Source organism: Macrotis lagotis, chromosome 4, assembly GCF_037893015.1.
Source record: "Macrotis lagotis isolate mMagLag1 chromosome 4, bilby.v1.9.chrom.fasta, whole genome shotgun sequence".
Lineage (NCBI taxonomy): Eukaryota > Metazoa > Chordata > Mammalia > Peramelemorphia > Peramelidae > Macrotis > Macrotis lagotis.
This window is the reverse complement of record NC_133661.1, coordinates 8,979,768-8,997,495: the sequence shown is the minus strand read 5'-3', so window position 1 is coordinate 8,997,495 and position 17,728 is coordinate 8,979,768. Positions and strand designations below refer to the sequence as shown.

Here is a 17,728-nt window from a genome sequence, read left to right as displayed (position 1 = left end):
AGAGACTCCCATCTACTTTTTGAATGGCATAGTAGCAAAATTCGGCAACCAAAAAATTCATAGAAAAATTTCAAAGATTTTCACCAGTTTGTAAATATACTTTTTCTAAGGGACCCTAAAAGGACTTTGATGATATTTCACAGAAATTGGAGGAAAATGTCCTTCTTAGGAAGTGGCCCCAGCTCATAGGTTACCACACACACACACACACACACACACACACACACACACACAAACACACAATTGGGGATACACACACACAAAGATGAGGATAGAACCTTTGTGGTAACAATGAGAGTTTCTATTTCTACATCTTTATAAGAAATAAAGGAATGAGGGGGCGGCTAGGTGGCACAGAGGATAGAGCACCGGCCCTGGAGTCAGGAGTATCTGAGTTCAAATTCAGCCTCAGATAATAATTACCTAGCTGTGTGGCCTTGGGCAAGCCATTTAACCCCAATTTCCTTGAAAAAACCTAAAAAAAAGTCCTACAGAAATAAAGGAATGTCCCTAAATCCCTCATTTCATCTTCCAGTTAATCTGGAGAGCAAAGATACATTCTTATTTTGTGAAATGAGGAAACTGAGGTCCAAAAGGCTTGGCCAAGGTCCAATGGTAAGGCCATGTGTCAGCAGTCCACATTCAAAGTTCTTCTTGCAGGAGCATATACTTGAAGTCCATATGCCACAGAATTAACTCATGATACTTCTCCATTCATTGAGCAGCTACATTCAGGATTCTGTAGTACCCATCCATGGTCCAGTGCCCAACCAAGAGAACTGGGCTCTTCTACTTGACCCCAGAAGAGAGGACAAAGAATGATGGACAGAAGCTTTAAAAGCCAGGAGAAACTTGGCTGCACCACAGGACGGAACCCAGGTGACTTCACTGCTCTTCTTGTGTATTTAAGGACAGGAGAGGCAGTAAAAGTCTGTAATTCATGGGCCAGAGGGGTCCTTCTGAGAGTGGGAATGAAGTCAGAGAAGCCAGAGCAAACCAACTAGCCGGACAGTCATGGCCATCTCAGAAGTCCAAACAAAACAAACATAACCCACAGCTTTTCCAACCATGGTAGGGTCTATGTGCTTTGAAGAAATATTAGGGGGAAAAAAGAATGAGTCACCAATGGAGGGGGAAACCAAACAGATGGATGTCAAGCTGGGTAAAATCAACTTCACCCAAAGGCATCTGTCTTAGTTCTATAGAGATGGCAGGAAACTCGGAGTGCCTTCATCTCTGAGACTCCGAGGGCCTAGATTCTAGTCCATCCAAGTGTGAACATGTAATGACTCCATTTTCTCTTGCTAACTTTGTCCATTATAATCAAGGATAATTCTATCTGCTAGGAAGCTCTTCTTTATATCCGCTCCAAATCAGCCTCTCTATTATCCCAAATTCTGCACTCTGAAGCCAAGTAGGACAAGTCTCTGCCTGTTATTCGGTCCCCTTAAGCCTAGTACCCCAGGACAGATCCTCATGGATCCAAAGGGAAGTAACAAGTTCCCCTGCTCTTTGACCTAGAGATGACAGGGAAGCAAGGAGTTAAGAGTTGAGACTGGTTGCCATTGGGATGTTCATTTCACAAATGACAAGGATGTTTAGAGGAAGGTTCCTTTCCAGGTGAGCTCCATTTTGATGTCCTTCCTTCCTTTCTGAAGAGGACCAATGACATCATGGCGTGATAGTTTGACCCCCTCATAATATAATTCAACCGAATAGGGTGAGAAAGATACAGGAGGGGGAAGAGAGCCCCGAGGAGCAGGCTGGTGGGGTGGTGCAAGGGCTCCCATCCCAGCCATGGAGTTCAAAGTCTGCCTTCAATGCCCATTAGCTGTGTGATCCTCAGAAAGCACCCATTTCCCTAACTGTGAAATGGGAATAATCAGGAAAGCTAGTATTTACATTGTGTTTAAGTCTAACAAATGAATTCTCATTTCACCCATACAATAACTCTTATTATTATTATTATTATTATTATTATTCCTTTTTCAAATTAGGAAACTGAGGCTTAGAGAAAAGGGACTAGGCTAGCATTCCACAGCTAGTAAATGTCTGAGGCAAGATTGGAACTCAGGTTTTCCTACTTCAGTGCTCTCGTCACCATATCTCCTAGAAGCTTCAACATTACCTCACAGGGCGGTTGTGGGGGTCAAAGGTAAAGTGCTCTGCAATCACAAAATGGTTTGGAGGCTAGCCATCAGAATTCTTTCAAACCACCATCATTTCCTTGCTGTGGTCAAAGATCTGGCCCTTCAGAATTAATCTGCCGTAGAACCTAGCAAGGTGGAGAGGTCGGGTTTCTGCCAGACAGCAGGCTCGCACTCCACTCACCGTCTGGTGCCATCTTGTTTGCCTTTCTCACTCGGTTGGAGTGTTGGAGTCTCTGATCATGAGCCACCTCAATAGCCCAGCGAGGTATCAGAGGAGGATTGTAAAGGGGCCTGAAAGACCCCCCCATTAATCAAGTTCAGACAGCACTTTAGCTGGCAAGCAAGTGGCTTCCAGAATGCGGCTCAGATTCCTTCTCCAGCTGTTTCTGTCTCTCTGCCTCCAAGGACACATGGACCCTAATCCTTGCACCCTCTCCCCAACCCATTTAGCCAGACTGTCCTCATCCCAGCAGCTGCCATGGCAGAGATTAGGTCGGCCTGCAGGGAAGGCAGCTGTCTGGTGGCATTTCTGGGGTGTAGAAGCCCCAGATCTGGGGACAAGGAGGCTCAGTATGCAGGTCTTCTGAAGAAACTTGATTTACAGAAATTCATTTTACTCATAGTATTTCCCAAGGGCATCTGTGTAGTCTATAACTAGAAGTGGATTTGAGTGTTGCTTAAATGTAATGTAATATTTCCCAGACTCACGGGAGCCATATTGAACCCAATTGTCCCACATATTAACATCACCTATGGATGGCATGTTGCATTTTTCTCATTTTTGTTAAAATAGTTCCCAGGTCCATTTTAATCTGGTTCAGAGCCTCTCAGGAGAGGTGTACACCTCTGCTCTACAGTTTCCTCACAAGGACCCTCTCTGATTCTCCACCTGTAATGTTTCTCCCAACTCCAGTTAGAGGTTGGAGCTGAAAAGAACCTGTGAGATCATCCAGAACAACCCCTTGAAAAGCCTTCAACTTAGAGAAAGAGCCAGACCCAGACCAGAGCCTAGGACCTCCAATTTCATATACATGTGCTACTGCACCACTGCCTTCCATTAGAAAGCAACAGAAACAGGATTTGAATCCAGCTCCCCAAATAGTATTACACCATGATGAAGACAAAAAAAAGTCCTGACTTTGAGTTAAAGGACTTAGTTCAAATCCCCACCCCCACTCTTTTTCCCTGTTAGCCTCTGCTGCTCAGATTCCCCCATAGTAAAAGGATCTCTAAGCAGCCTTCCAGCTCTCAAGCTTATGATTCTCCTATTTGTATTCTGTATGTTATTGCCATCTGGGTCTAGGGCTTCTCCCTTCTAAACCATACCCTCGACAGGCATTGTATCGTAGTGTCTTCCACCATCCAGTACCATCCAACAGACATTTAAGAAATATCAGTTGAATGAAGGAAAGATTCAAATGCACTAAACCATCCATGGACTGAAAATGAAATAAGACATGACCCAGTCATGAAGAGACAAGCTGGGCAGAAGCAATAAAGAAATTCAATAAAATGTCATTAAATGTCCAAAGGAAAGCCATGAAATGTTGTAAATGGGAGTTTGTTAAGGATGAGATCATCCACATAGACAAGTCAGTATGTGGATGAAATGGTCATTTGAAGCAAGAATTCAGTGTAGGTAAAGCAACACTATTCACATATTCTTTTAAGGCATCCTGGGTGAGTGGTTCTAAATTGTACTGCCCCCCCCCCCCCCAGTTATTTCCCCTCAACAATCCCATCGGAACCCACTGTCTGAATATTCTTTCTGCAGAGGATAGCCCTTATAAAAGGAAGTCTTTGAAAAAACTGGTGTGCTAATGGACAGAAACCACTTTCTAAAATGTTCCCAGTCCATCCTATCATTTTTCACCTTCTCAGCCCATGAGAGCTGATAGAAGAGAGCCTGGACATGGAATACTGGCTCACTCGACTCCCGAGGGAGGGCAGCCTGAGAGCCTCCCTATCAGACACTTGCTATAAATGAAACATCTCAAAATGTTCCCCACACCTGCTCGTCTTGTCTTCACAAATGACTGCTCAGGCAAGAACCACTTAACTCCAGAAGGACTCACTTCTAGGAATCAGATACAGAAAGTCCAGTTGTCTTTATTAAATAGCCTAATCGGGACCAATAGCTCATTAAGTGACTCAATAAAAATATTCTTTCCTTCTTCCTTCAATGACATGGCTCGATGAACACAACATGCATCCTCTAGGGCTACAAATCTGACCAATAATCAATTGCATTTCCACAGTTCCAGATGGCCCGACAGCCATGATGACAAGCTCACATAGAAGTGGGGCCATGAAGCTGGACGGTCACAGAGTGACTTAGGAAACCACACATTAACCTATGGATGGTATGTTGCGTTTTTATCATTTTTGTTAAAATAGTTCCCGGGTTCATTTTAATCTGGTTCAGGGCCTCTCGGGAGTGGTGTAGACCTCTGCTCTCCAGTTTCCTCACAAGGACCCTCTCTGATTCTCCATCTGTAATGTTTCCTCTGGCCTCCAGGGTCACTCTCTTTTGAAATGTTGTATAGAAGAGCCATTCTTATGGGTGTGCTCACACCCTACTGAGACTGAGCTCTGTGAGGCCAGGGATAATAACCTAGCTACACTTAGTCTCTCCGCTAGTATGCTGTGTTGCATGCAGCAGGAGCTTAATAAATGTTTCTTGTTTACACAGTAGATTTATAATGATCCTCACTTTTCAGAAGAGGAAACTGAGATTCCAAAAGGGTCAGTCAGCAAAGGTCTGAGTTGCTTCTTCCTGCCTCCTGAGGTTCTTTCTGTTCTACTCGGAACTGCCTCAATGAGAGTGGATATACGAATTCTGTGGGGAGTTTCTTTAAACTTCAGACCAGAATCCTTAACCTAGGGTCATGGACACCCAAGGGGTCCATAAATTTGGATGGAAAAGGGATAATTTTATTTCCACCAATTTTTGGTTTCCTTTGGCATCTGGTGTATTTTATTTTATATATTTAAACTATGATTCTGTGGAGTCCAAAGACTTCACCAGGCTGCCAAAGGCTCCATGAGACAAACCAGGTCCAGAGTTCCTGCTCTAGGCGGGGCACAGGGTTAGGCCTTAAGTGTCCCCCCAGTTAAGGCAGAAGTAGAACATAAATGCACAATGGAGAATAGAAACGTGCGTCATTAGAGAGCGGGTGATTTGTGGGGCTGGAAACTTCAGGGTGGGTGTGCTTCCTCCATGAAGCAGATCACCATCCATTTACGCAGCTCACATAGCCTGTGCAGGTCCCCACAGCTAGGAACTACTAGAAGCCAGTCTGTGTCCACTCCACTGATTCCACTCAAGATTGGGGGAGCAAATAAACTCTCACTAGACTTCTGGACGTTTACTTCATCTCCCCTCCCAAGGGGTGGGATCAAAGGCCTTGATTTTGCCTCAGTGAAGGACAGACCTCCCCATGCTTTGGTGGCCAAGGGCCCAACATCTAAAGACGAGACATATTTATCTTATCGGTTAGGTTATTTATAATTTAGGGGGAGGAGAAAATTAAAAGAGTTACAAAATGAGCACATTTGGCAAATCCTGGGGTCACAAGATTGAGGGAAGACCCTCCAGGGTTATGCCAAAAACCTCTCTGGAGAGGAGCTCTCAGCCAGGTTCTTCCTTTCTCTATAAAATGGGGCGGGGGTCATCTACATAGACCCTAGGGCCCCTGACAGCTTCCTCCCTGGGACGGGATTTAGAACTGCAGAGATGATCTATCCACCATTTTGCAGATGGAGAAACTGAGGCTTAGAATGTTTTCCTCGAGGTCACACGAGTTATAGTAAGGGGAGGCCAGGGATCCAAGCCCAAGTTCTCCCACACCAGGAGGTACCATGGCCTCCCATTTACAGGTCAAATCTCAAATGGACAGATTCAAAAAGGAAGGAGAGTTTGGGGGGCTCTCATGTCCGCTGGTGCGCCGTCTGGGCACGAGCTGTTTAAGGACAGATTCTCCCAGGACGTCTTCCTTCTGGGGGATCTGAAGCGCCGGCTTTCCGGAGGCCGAGGCCGAGGCCTGTCCTGAGACATCCCAGAGCTGCCCCTCTAGGAAAGGGCCATCTGGGATGCCTCCCTGGGGGTCTCTTCATCTGTGTCTCTCGGTGGCACGCACACACACACACAGATACTCTCACACACATGCACACACACATGCACACACATGCAGACTTCCCGGGCTGATGGTGCCCCTAGTGGCGGTGAGGCCCCGGGGCACTGGGAAGGCCGAGTCTCTGCCCACACCTGTTGTGGGGGGCCTCCCTCCCTCCCTCCCTGCCGGTGCTCCAGGTGGGTCCATAGGGATGCCCCCACCCCCCGTATTCGCATCCTGCCTCCCGGACCAGCCTCCCCACAGGCCTTTGGGGCTGGCGCTGGGTGTGCGGATCCAAGATTGGGGGGCATTCCCCGGAGGAGCCTCTGGGCAGCGTGGGTGACGCGCCCAAGGTCACACGGCTCTGAAGCCGGTGCCCCCTCCCCAGCCAGCTGACGCGGCCCCCCGAGAGCGCCCCCTCCCCAAGGGGCAGAGGAGCGGAGGCGCGGAGGGAGCGCGCGGGCCGGGGTCCCCCCGCAGCGTTGGGGTTCACAGGCGGCTCCCTCCCAGGCCCCTCTGGCCCTGGCTCCCCCGCACCGGCCGGGGCCGCCGGGTGGGCAGCTCCGGCCCGAGGGGCAGGGATTCTAGAGGGGAAAAGCCCCTGGGGCCCGGCCCGGCCCCGGCCCGGCCCGGCCTGACAGGTGGCCCCGGCCCGGCCCGGCCCGGCCCCGCGGAGGAGACTGAGGCCGGCGCGGGGTCGGGTCCGAGGCTCCGCGGCCCCGGCCCGGGCGGGCTTACCTCGGGCGGCGCGGGCGGCCGGGAGCAGCAGCAGCAGCGGCAGCAGCAGCGGCGGGGGCCCGCGCGGGCTCCGGCCCCGGGTCCGAGCGCCGGGGGCCCGGGCCGGCGGCCGCATCGTCGGGGCGCGCGTCCGGCCGGCTCAGAGGGCGGGGGGCGCCATGGGGCGCCGGGGGCGGGCGCCGGGGCGCGGGCGGGAGCCGGGGCGCGGGCGGGGGCCGGGGCGCGTGCGGAGCCCTGGGCCGGCCCGGCCCGTCGGGGAAGGAGCGGGGCTGGGGATGGGGCCGGGAGGGGCGCGGGGCGCGGGGGCGGAGCCCGAGGCCCCGCCCCCGCCCCGCCCCCGCCCCGCCTCTCCGCCGCGGAGCGAATGAGCGGCCCCGGGCTGCGGCGCAGGCCCCGCCCCCGGCCCCCGCCCCCCCCCCGCCCCGGGGCCCGCGGCGGCTGCTCCGAACAACGCCCCCTCCTCCGCCCGCGCGCCGCCCCGCCCCCGCCCGGGCCCCGCCCCAGGCCCCGCCCCAGGCCCCGCCCCCGCGGGGCGCTCGCCGAGCTGATGTGGCTGCGGGGCGGGGGAGGGGCTCCGCCGCCGCCCCCCTCCGCCCCGGCCCCGCCCCTCCCCTCTTCTTCTCCTCCTCCTCCTCCTCCTCCTCATCTCCTTTTTCTTCTTCCTCTTCTTCCCTCTTCTTCCTCTGCTTCCTTCTTCTTCTTCCTCCCCTCCTCCCCCGTCCTTTTACAGGTGAAGAGACTGAGGCTCATGGAGATGGCACCCCGTCCCCCTCACTAGCACACATGTATAGGAAGAGGTGGCACCACGGGCTGTAGATGTAAAGACAGAAAGAACCCAAGAGGTCACTGATGCCAAAGCCCCCATTTGGGGAAGGGGGAAACTGAGGCCCGGGGAAGTGACTCACCCAACGTGGCCCTTGAACCCAAGGCTTTGAACTCCACATTCAATACTCCCTCTGCTGTTTCCAGTTGGATTAGATCATTTGAGATCCAAGAATCCCATTTTCTCCTGTTTGAAGCCGCCTCTCATAGTTTGCGCTGGATTTCATCCCTCCCGGAGGTCTCTGTTGCATTTGGATGGTTTTGCCCAACAGACTCCATCCTGAACATTCGAGGACCAGGGATGTTGTTTCCAGACACACTCCCTCTAAAGTCTGTAGGTAAGAGCACGTCTGACTTTACATGACAGATCTAAATAGAAGGACCTGATCAATATTAGACTGAGAGCTCCACGAGGCCAGGCATTCCCTCCATCATCCCGTCTTCCCAGCTTTCGGTGTGGCCTCTGGCACATCAATGCTTTGGGAGATGATGGAAAGATTGTCTTTGGGAAATGCCTCCTATCTCAAAGGCCCATCTTTATTATCATCCAGGCTCTTAGAGGGGGGCATCCTCTTTATGAAGAACTGACGTTGGGGGTCACCTTAAAGACAGTGGCAGAAGTAGCAGGGCATGGGGTGGCCTGGGTGGGCTACTTCAGGCCAAGCTATGACATGGCAGCCACTGCATCTGAGATGGAAGACAATGATGTGGGAAGTTGGAACTTTTGATTGGCCAGGTCACACTCTTCACTGGCATCCCTGGAATGCCAAGAGGGTTTTAGGAAGACCCTTCCCCCTCCCTGTCTTAGCTAGGACTAGATAACCCCTTCCCCTCCCTCAGTGAGTTAGGACTCCCCCTCCTTGTGTTGATTAGCACTGGGAAGCCCCTTCTCCCTGGGTGAGCTAGAATTAGGAAGACCCTCCCCCTCCTTGTGTTAGCTGGCACTCAGAAGCCCCTTCCTCTCCCTACGTGACCTAAAACTGGGAAACACCTCTCCCTCCTTGTGTTAGTCCCTTTCCCTCCCTGTAAGAGCCAGAACTAGGAAGCCCCCTCCCCCTCCCTGTGTGAGCTAGAACTCCTATAGTGTAGTCAAAGAGGCGAAAGATAACCACCACCTGCTTCTTTGGAGAAAATACAGCAAGGTGCTGATTAGCAGGGAATGATCAATCTACATGCATTCCAATGCACCCTATTGGAAGTGACAATTATATAAAATATGGCCATGAGTTCCAGCCCAGTGGTAATGTGCAATGTAATTCAATCAATAATCATTCATTAAGCTCCTACTGTGGGCCAGGCCCTGTGGTGACAACTTCAGGGCATTCCTATTTTCAGTACTGCTCTGCCCACAGACATTTGCACAGGACTGCCCAGCATGATGTGTCCTCATCAGAGAAGATGCTAGGCTCTATGAGTAAGGCAGAATGGAAGCATCTTAAAGGAAACATGACATATCTAAGTTCAGGGTAACTCTCCCCCCCCCCCCCAAGGTGTTCCCATGGACCACTTGTACCCAACCTGTGCTAGAGCATTCCAAGCTCATATGGCTGATCAGCCACAGTTGGACTCACTATAACTCATCTCTAACATAGTAAAGTCAATTTTGTTCATCTTTGATAACAAGGAACTAGAACCAACCAGCCAACCAGCTCACATCAACGAGATCCTTGATTCACCCATGTTATCAGGGTACTAGTTCCAGTTCCACTGACCATATCAGCATCACTTTCAAGAATCTGTCATTTCATCATTGTGAGCACTCTATTCATAGAGCAGATTGCAGCCCATATGCTACTTTTCTTCTTGGGTGATTCTTGTCTGTGCCCTTTGAGGACCCATTCAGAGACCTTGAGTACTCTATTCACTAGTGTTGATTGCAGCCCACCCCCCACTTCCCTTCTGGGTCAGTTCTTGTCTGTGTCCTTCCAGGACCCATTCTAGAAGCCTCTGAGTTACTTAGACCTTTCTTAGGTACCAGTGCTGCTCTTGGTTGTCCACATTGTGCTCTCTCAGGTACATTTTCTGGGTGGAATGTCTTAGCTCACTTTTCCAGTACGTATTATTATGGGCATGTTACACACACCATGTGACTCTCCAATGACTTTTTGTATCATTGCCCTGATATTCTGGGGTTCCATGCTGTACAGTCATCTGGTCTCAGTGGGAGAATTCTGGTCTTAATGAGAATAGTTTGGAGTCGAGGAGTAGCTTAGGATGGTTGACAACACAATCCAGTTTCCCAAAGGCCACCCAGCCTGTCCACTCCATCTCACCCAGTTTCCATCCATCACACTTGTTTAAGAAACAGATGTACAGATGGGCTCACTCAGTGGGGCACCTCTCTGAAGTGCACAGGGAAACTGAGTGATAAACGTTCTTCATCCACTTGCTTTTCTTGTGTGGATTGCAAGGAGAATTCCTTTTAAGAGTCTGTGCTTCTCATTGAGAAAGTCTGGAATATTCTGTAACTTGGAGCTCCTCTCTCCCCTTCTCTCAGTAAAAATTGGACACTATGAAAATAATTCACATTTTTCTAGAGTTTTAAGGTTCATAAAGGATATCCGTAGTGATGAGTTGTGATAGACATAGAGATATTATCATCTCCATTGTACAGATGAAGGAACCGGTGCTCAGAAGAGCTGGAAAACTCACCCAAAGACATGTAGAACCTCAGTAACAGGCCCATGCTTCCACATAGAAATCTGAAACCCAGGAATGGTAAATGCTCCATTATAGGTCCAGTTCAAGTGCCAACTCCTCAATGAGGTCTTTCCAGTTGTCCAGCCCACCTAGGGGAACTCTCCTTTCATCCCATTTATTTTGTTATCCCCTATGTAACAATAGACCTGGTGGAACTCTATTTTGGGGCAGCCATGTTCTCTTTTCCACTAATGGGCCCTTCCTCTGGGCTTAGTCAGCAAGCATTTGTTAAGGACCTACTATGTGCCTTACTATATATATTATATAATAATATAATAATTATATATATAAATATTATATAATTATATAATTTGGAGATAATTAGCAGAGTAGAGGTACTAATTAACATTAAAAAGGGCTTTTTGTGGCAGATAGGATTTTAGTCATGGCCAACTCTTCTCTAAAGAGCTCTCTAATTCATTTAATCAATGTCTGTCTCAGTTTCATCATCTATAAAATTGTGGGGCATGCCAAAGTATTGGAACCATTGATTGAGCAAGTCAAGATGTTTCAGATTCCCTCAGTAACCTCTACCCAAAAATCTATCTCTCATGATCAATGTTTAGTCACCCATGTTTAGACAAAAAAAAACACAAAAGAAAAGAGAAAAGAAAGAGTCCAACATTGTTTACCAACCAATTAGTCTACCCATCAACAAATATATATAAATGATTACTAACTAAAATTTTTTTAAAATTATTTTCAATTTTTAAACATTTTTATTTGAAGTTCCAAATTCTATCCCCCCCTTCCCTCATCCCAATGGTAAGCAATCAGATATAGGTTATACATGTGCTATTATCTAAAACATTTCCATTTTAGTCATTTAATACAAAAGATTCAAAAAGAAAAAGACTGAAAGAAAGGAAGTGAAAAATAGCCTACTTCAATCTGTTATTATTCAATATTAGTTTTTTCTCTGGAATCAGATAATGTGTTTCTTCATTTGTCCTTTGGCAATCTCTTGGATCATTGTATTGCTGAGATTGGCTAGGTCATTCACAGTTCTTCATCAAACAATATTGCTGCTGCTATGTACAACTTTCACTTCACTCTGCATCAGTTCATGTAAATCTTTCCAGGTTTTTCTGAAATATTCCTACTTGCCATTTCTCATAGTGAGATAATATTCCATTACAATCATATACCACAACTTGTTCAGCCATTCCCCTCCAAGAGCAGCTCTTTGCTTTCCAATTCTTTGCCATCCCAAAAAGAGTTGCTATAAATATTTTTTGTTCAAATAGACCCTTTCCCCTTTTTATTGGACATCTTTCAACAAATATTTATTATGATCTTCCTATATACCAGAGCTAGGGATACAAGGAAAAAGGAGAAACTTTTTCTGTCTTTAAAGAAGTTATATTCTAATGAACACCCTCTCCACACACACTCACACACATATATTATTCATGCACACAGAGGAGATGGAAGGATGTTGCAGAATATAGGACATTAGAAAAGGCAACAAATGTGCCTACTGCCACATGGGAACCTCTACCACGGACGCCAGGGTGGAGGAGAAGAAGAGTGGACTGTCCCACCCTCCTCTCTACCAAGGGAAGTGCCAGAGATCATTCCAGACCACATGAATTTGATATTCAGAGAGAGGAAGGAGAGATTAGGGCACATGGGCTCTTTCTGGATTCACTGGTTGATACAGCCCCTCACCCAGCTGTCATTCCAAGGATGGAGGGACATTTTATATGACTCTCAAAGCACTGAGCTGTCCCAGAGAACTGCCTGGGAGTATTTAAGGCATGGAACTCCCTTATTTGGGCACATATGGTTTTATCTCTCCACTCCCAACTTAGAGATTGAAAGATCCTTGTGGGTAGAAACTGTTTCTGTTTTCCTTTGGTATACCCTTCCTGGGACTTAGTAGGTATTTAAAATTTGATTCCTGAGTAGGATGGAATAGCTTAAAATTCCTCACCAGGAGCACCTGAGTCCCTAGCCAGTCTGGTGCCAGGAGAGGGCCATGCATGAATGCGCATCCTGTCTCCTCATTCACAGGATGTAGCCATGCCATCTCATTCAGGACTGAATTGTTAGGTAATGCTGAAGGGTCAGGGGCCAGGCCCCATTCACTGAAGTCTCATTCTATTTTCAGAGAGAAGCTCTGTTGTTCCTGCCGGTTAAGAAGCAATGACCTCCAGAATGCCACGTCCTGTGTGCTCTTTTGGCCCAATCCCTTCCTGGACCTTCACAATGAACAAGGCTCTGCTTGTCCAAAGCCCCGCTCTGCTGAACACAGATCCAGCTCACTGGGATGGAACATGAATAGGCTACTTCCTACCCAAGTATTCCATAGGGAGAGGCACCGATGTCAGAGCTGGGGGACATTAGAGGAGTATGAGATCACTGGATCAAAGGGTCAGGGAATTCCAAGCAGATGGGACCTCAGAGATCATCTGGTTCAATAGCCATCCTGTTACAGACAAGGAAACTGAGGGGGAGAGAGAGGAAATGCTTGACCAGGGTCCCCTGGGCTCCAGAGCCGTCCTGCAGTGAGGCAGTACACTGACTAGACCAAACCAGAGCTCCCCAAACTACCCAGGAAAAAAACAGCTGTGGTTGGGGATCTTTGTGATTCTAAGGGATCTCAAGGAAGGAACCTTATCCATGACTCTATGATCATAAATACTTCTATATCATTTCATTTTCAATGGGGACCACTGCAGAAGTTTTCCAACCACCTGTTTGGATGTATAATCATGTCTAGATATGGATATGTACTATGTTTAAATTTGGGGGTGAAGGAATACAGCTGTAAATTTGGGGGTGAAGGAATACATCTGTAATTTCAACCCTCCAGTGTGGGAACTCTTCCATGATGTAGACTGACCACTTTTCTGTAATTCTGGAACTTAAACAGTTGCCTGGGACTCTAAGAGGTTAAATCCCATGGCAAGCATTTGTCAGTGGCAAGACCTGAATCCATAGTTCAAGATTTGAAACCATAGTTTCCTAATTGCAGATTTAGCACTCTTTCCACACTGGTCCATTTCCTCATCTGTTAAATAGACAGATTGAACTAGGAAATGTCTAAAATCCTTGCTGATCAGGGAGTCCCAAAGAGAGCATGGTGATCTTGTGTCCTGACTTTGTCCTTACATGATGTCTGAGGTGACCTGTCCCTGTTCTCCTTTCAGTAACATTTCCTTTGGCCTCTGACAGGGGCTACAGCTGGCCTTTAGGGGGATGTTCCACCCATGGTATGTTGGATCTGGAGCTGGGAGACACCTGGGAAGGCACACACAAGCAGTCCTTCATCTGGCAGAGTAGGAAGTGATGCCATCTCCCGAAATACCCAAAGGGACCAGTGCTAGCTGGAAGCACATAATGTAGATTCTTCCTTTTCAACAGCCAACTTCTAAAAAGAAAACAAAACAAACCCCTTATAATCCAACCAAAGACTGACTAGTCTGTGTGCCTCACTCTACTGGGTAATCTACAGCAGAATTAAGCATCTAAGAGGGGACTCCTGCCAATGAGACAAGGATGACATAGACACAGACAGGGCTTCAATCTATTCAGAAGATTGTGAGAGTAATATCCCAGCTAGAATAATAGGAAAAAGGAAATCATCTTAAGACCCCATGGTTCGTCCCCTTCATTTTACAGGTGAGGATGAACTCAGAGACACTAAAGTCCTAACTGTTCATTGTATCACCCAACTGCCTTGAAATGGACCTCCCCACCTTAATCAATGACCTTCAAATCTGGCAAAGAATCTGAAATCTAAATTTGAACCCACACCTCAGGGAGAGTCCAGGAGCAGGCTGGCAAGGTTTCAGATGATGGAAAACCAATTTCAAGTGATTTGATTAGGTTGGATATAGTAAGGGGGCTGGAGAGAAGATTAGAGCATTTAGGCTTCAAAATTCTCCTTTGTGAAAAGGTACAGAAATTCCCCAGGTATGATTTCTCCATTTCCCTCCAATACAATGCCAGGGACTGCTCTTCATCTTTTGCTTAGCTTGCATCTGTGAACCAAGTGCTCTCATTACAACTAGGTCAGCCTTTGGGGAGGGAAAATCATCTATAATATAATGGCATCTTATCTGCCTGAAGAGAAGTACATTCACATAATTAGAATTCTGTTAAGAATTGTCTTCCCAGTTTCAATAGGCATATAACAGCAAAACCCATTCTTAAATGGTCAAGTGGTTAAACATATGCAGAAACCATTTATAAAAGAAGAAATATAAAACATCAACAGCCACTGGGAAAAGATTCAAATATCTAAAACCTCTAATCAGAGAAATGCAAAAATACCCTTGGACAATGATTCTTCCTGCCTGTCAAGCAAGTGAAGATACCAAAAGACTCTTTGTTGGGGCAGTGGTGGAAGGGCAACTTCATTGCAGGAAAAACTGTAAATGTTTTCAACAGTTCTGGAAATTACAGAATCCAAGGAAGAAAAAAATGAGTCATTTACAAATTCTTTAAAGGGACCTTAAGCAGTAAACAATGGTAAAGTTTATTATTAATAGCATATTAATTTAACCTGGTGGTTCACAACACCTATTTGTCATTGTTGTTGAAAAGGGAATGGAGAACAAAATCACGGGGAAACAATGTCCTAAGAAACCTTGATTATAACACATCTAACAAGAGTTCATCTAGTCTCTAATGTGAAGATTTCCAGGGAGGGGAAATTGTGTGCTAAATACTGTGCTATAAGAAATATTGGACCAGATAGTTTCAGAAAAACCTGGAAAGACTTACATGAACTGATGAAATTGCAGAACTAGGACCAGAAGAACATTGTACAGAGTAACAGCAAAATTGTAACGATGATCAATGATGAAAACTTAGCTCCTCTGATCTAAGACAATTTTGAAGGACTCATGATGAAAAGTGCTATCAACCTCCAGAGAGAGAAATGTTCGACTCTGAATATAAACTGAAGCATTTCTTTTTACTTTATTTTTTTTAACTTTTTTAAATTTTTTTTTGTAACATGGCTAATATAGAAATAGGTTTTACATGATTTCCCAAGTTTAATTGATGTCACATTTCTTGCCTTCTCAATGGATGGGGGAGGGGTGGATTGGGGGTTGAGAATTTGGAACTTCATTAAAAAAAGTTATAAATAAATCTGTAAAAATAATTTTAAGAGGAACAAATTAGTCTCCGTAAGGCTCCCCCTCATTACTCTTGGGGCTGCCCTCTGGGGCCAAACAGAACAAGTATACCCCTTCCTCTGCACAGTAACAAATACTTCAAGATAGCCATTATGTGCCTTGGGAACTTCCTTTTTTTAGTCAATTTTGAATAATGCTTGAAAAGTGATGAAGTTGTTCAAAAACTCTAACCCTGAGATTCAAGAAATATACAGGAGGTGAGGATTTTGGAAGTTTGTCGGAAAGTATTTTCTGTATCAAAACAAAATGCAAGACTAAGTTTGCTAGCTTTATGTGTCACTTCAGAGATTTACATGTTCGTACGGAGTTAGAGATTCCCTTGGAAGTATTAATGGATTGGATGGAGATGATAAAAAGGATGATGAACATGATGATGAAGGTATCCAGCTATGTCTTGAAATCCATGATCACAAAATTAAATATTAATTCAGTTCTCAAGGTAGCAGTCCCCTCAGGAGGAGGACTGGGAAAAAAAGGTAGAAATAAAAGGCCCTTGCACGGTCACATTTCAAACAATTATAAACCAGAGACTTTAGAGCTACCTGGCACTCATTAAAAGTAAGATCAAACAGAGAAGTAGTCTGTCTTTCACACATTTGAGGACATGAGTCTGGCAGGATCCCTTGGACAGTCTAGTGAAACAACAATGCCTTCTCAGAATCATCTTTTTCCCCTCCGAATTGTTGGTTTACCTTGGTAGCAGAGGCGTGTGGTGTATTTCCATGACTGAACAGTAGTTGTTGCAGTGAATCTTAATGTTCTAGGTCACACGCTGAGGGAATATTCACTAATGACTCAGAAACCCCAATCTTGCAAAGGAGCTGGGCCTTCAGTTATGGGCCAGGCAATAGCACCTGAGGAAAAGCAGGGCAGGAATGGACCACGGGGTTAAAGGGCTGAGTAGGAGCTCAAGATCTTTACAGATTGAGGACTGACATGGCCAAAGTAGGGTATCTTTTACTGGTGAGTCATACAGGTGTGAGACAACCAAGATTCCATTAACAGCCATGGATACAGGAAAAGAAGACAATGGAAATACTTGTGTTTCCAACAGGTCGCTAAGTGTCAGGATCCTTCTGAATGGAATAGAATATCCACCCACCTTTTCTTGCAGTGGCAGAAGGAAATAGAATGACTTGTTTCCAGGAGGTCTCTAAGAGTCAGGGTCCTTTTGATTAGAATAAAATATTCATCAACCTTCTCTTGTAGTGGGTCACACTCCCAGGGTTGACTAAGACTAAACCCAATCCATCATCAAGACAAGGACTGGTTGCTCTGGGTGACTAGGGTCATAACTGGCTGGAGGTTCAGGCATGTCTTCTTCAAAACATACACTTCCTGAATCTACCAAGTCTTTTTTTTCCCCTATCCACTGTTATTCTAAAGCAAAGACACTGTTTGTAGCAGCTCTGTCTGCCTAAGGATCAGAGATTCAACTAGGCAAGGAAACCAGGGCTCTGTTCCAGACCATCAAAGGGCAGGCTCTTACAGACCCTCAGCTGCACAGAAGCAAAAGAATTTAGCCCCCAGTTAGCAAAAAATCTAAATAAATGGCTTAGTTCCTAGAGGGGGTGAGTTCTTTTCCTGCTATATATACCCTTTCTCCACCCTCACCTACTTTGACCACCTGATTCTGCTCTCCCAGGAACCCTGTCTTTTCTCCATGGAAGAGAATTGTGTTGGTACAATGGCTGGTCTGCCCCAGGGGCAGAGAATTCTATGACTTTGCTAAGTCATCATCAACAGACCATAAATATGAAATCAAAGAGTACATGAGAGGTCATTGAGTCTGACCTCCTTTTATGAACAAGCAATGTGAAGGGGTCTGCCCAGAGCTACACAGCTGTGAACTATCTAAGGTGGAATCTGAGCTGACTTGATGTACAGCACTCTACCTCAGTTTCCTTAACTGTAAATGAGGATAATAATAGCACCTACCTCCCCTCTCAGGGTTATTGTGAAGTTTAAATGAGATAATATTTAGTAACTGGCTCATAGTAGAGGCTTAATAAATACTTGTCTTCTACCCTATCCACCACAATACATTGCT

At 46.4% G+C, this 17,728-nt stretch overlaps 1 protein-coding gene across 1 annotated transcript in view; it reads right to left on the bottom strand.

The window, feature by feature from the left end:
- Positions 1-7,118, bottom strand: part of ADAM12 (ADAM metallopeptidase domain 12) — a 371,590-nt gene extending 364,472 nt beyond the window's left edge. Inside the window, exon 1 of the mRNA XM_074232182.1 lies at positions 7,004-7,118. Coding sequence (XP_074088283.1) covers positions 7,004-7,118 — 115 coding nt within the window. The remainder of the gene's footprint in view (positions 1-7,003) is intronic.
- Between the last annotated feature and the right edge of the window lie 10,610 nt (positions 7,119-17,728).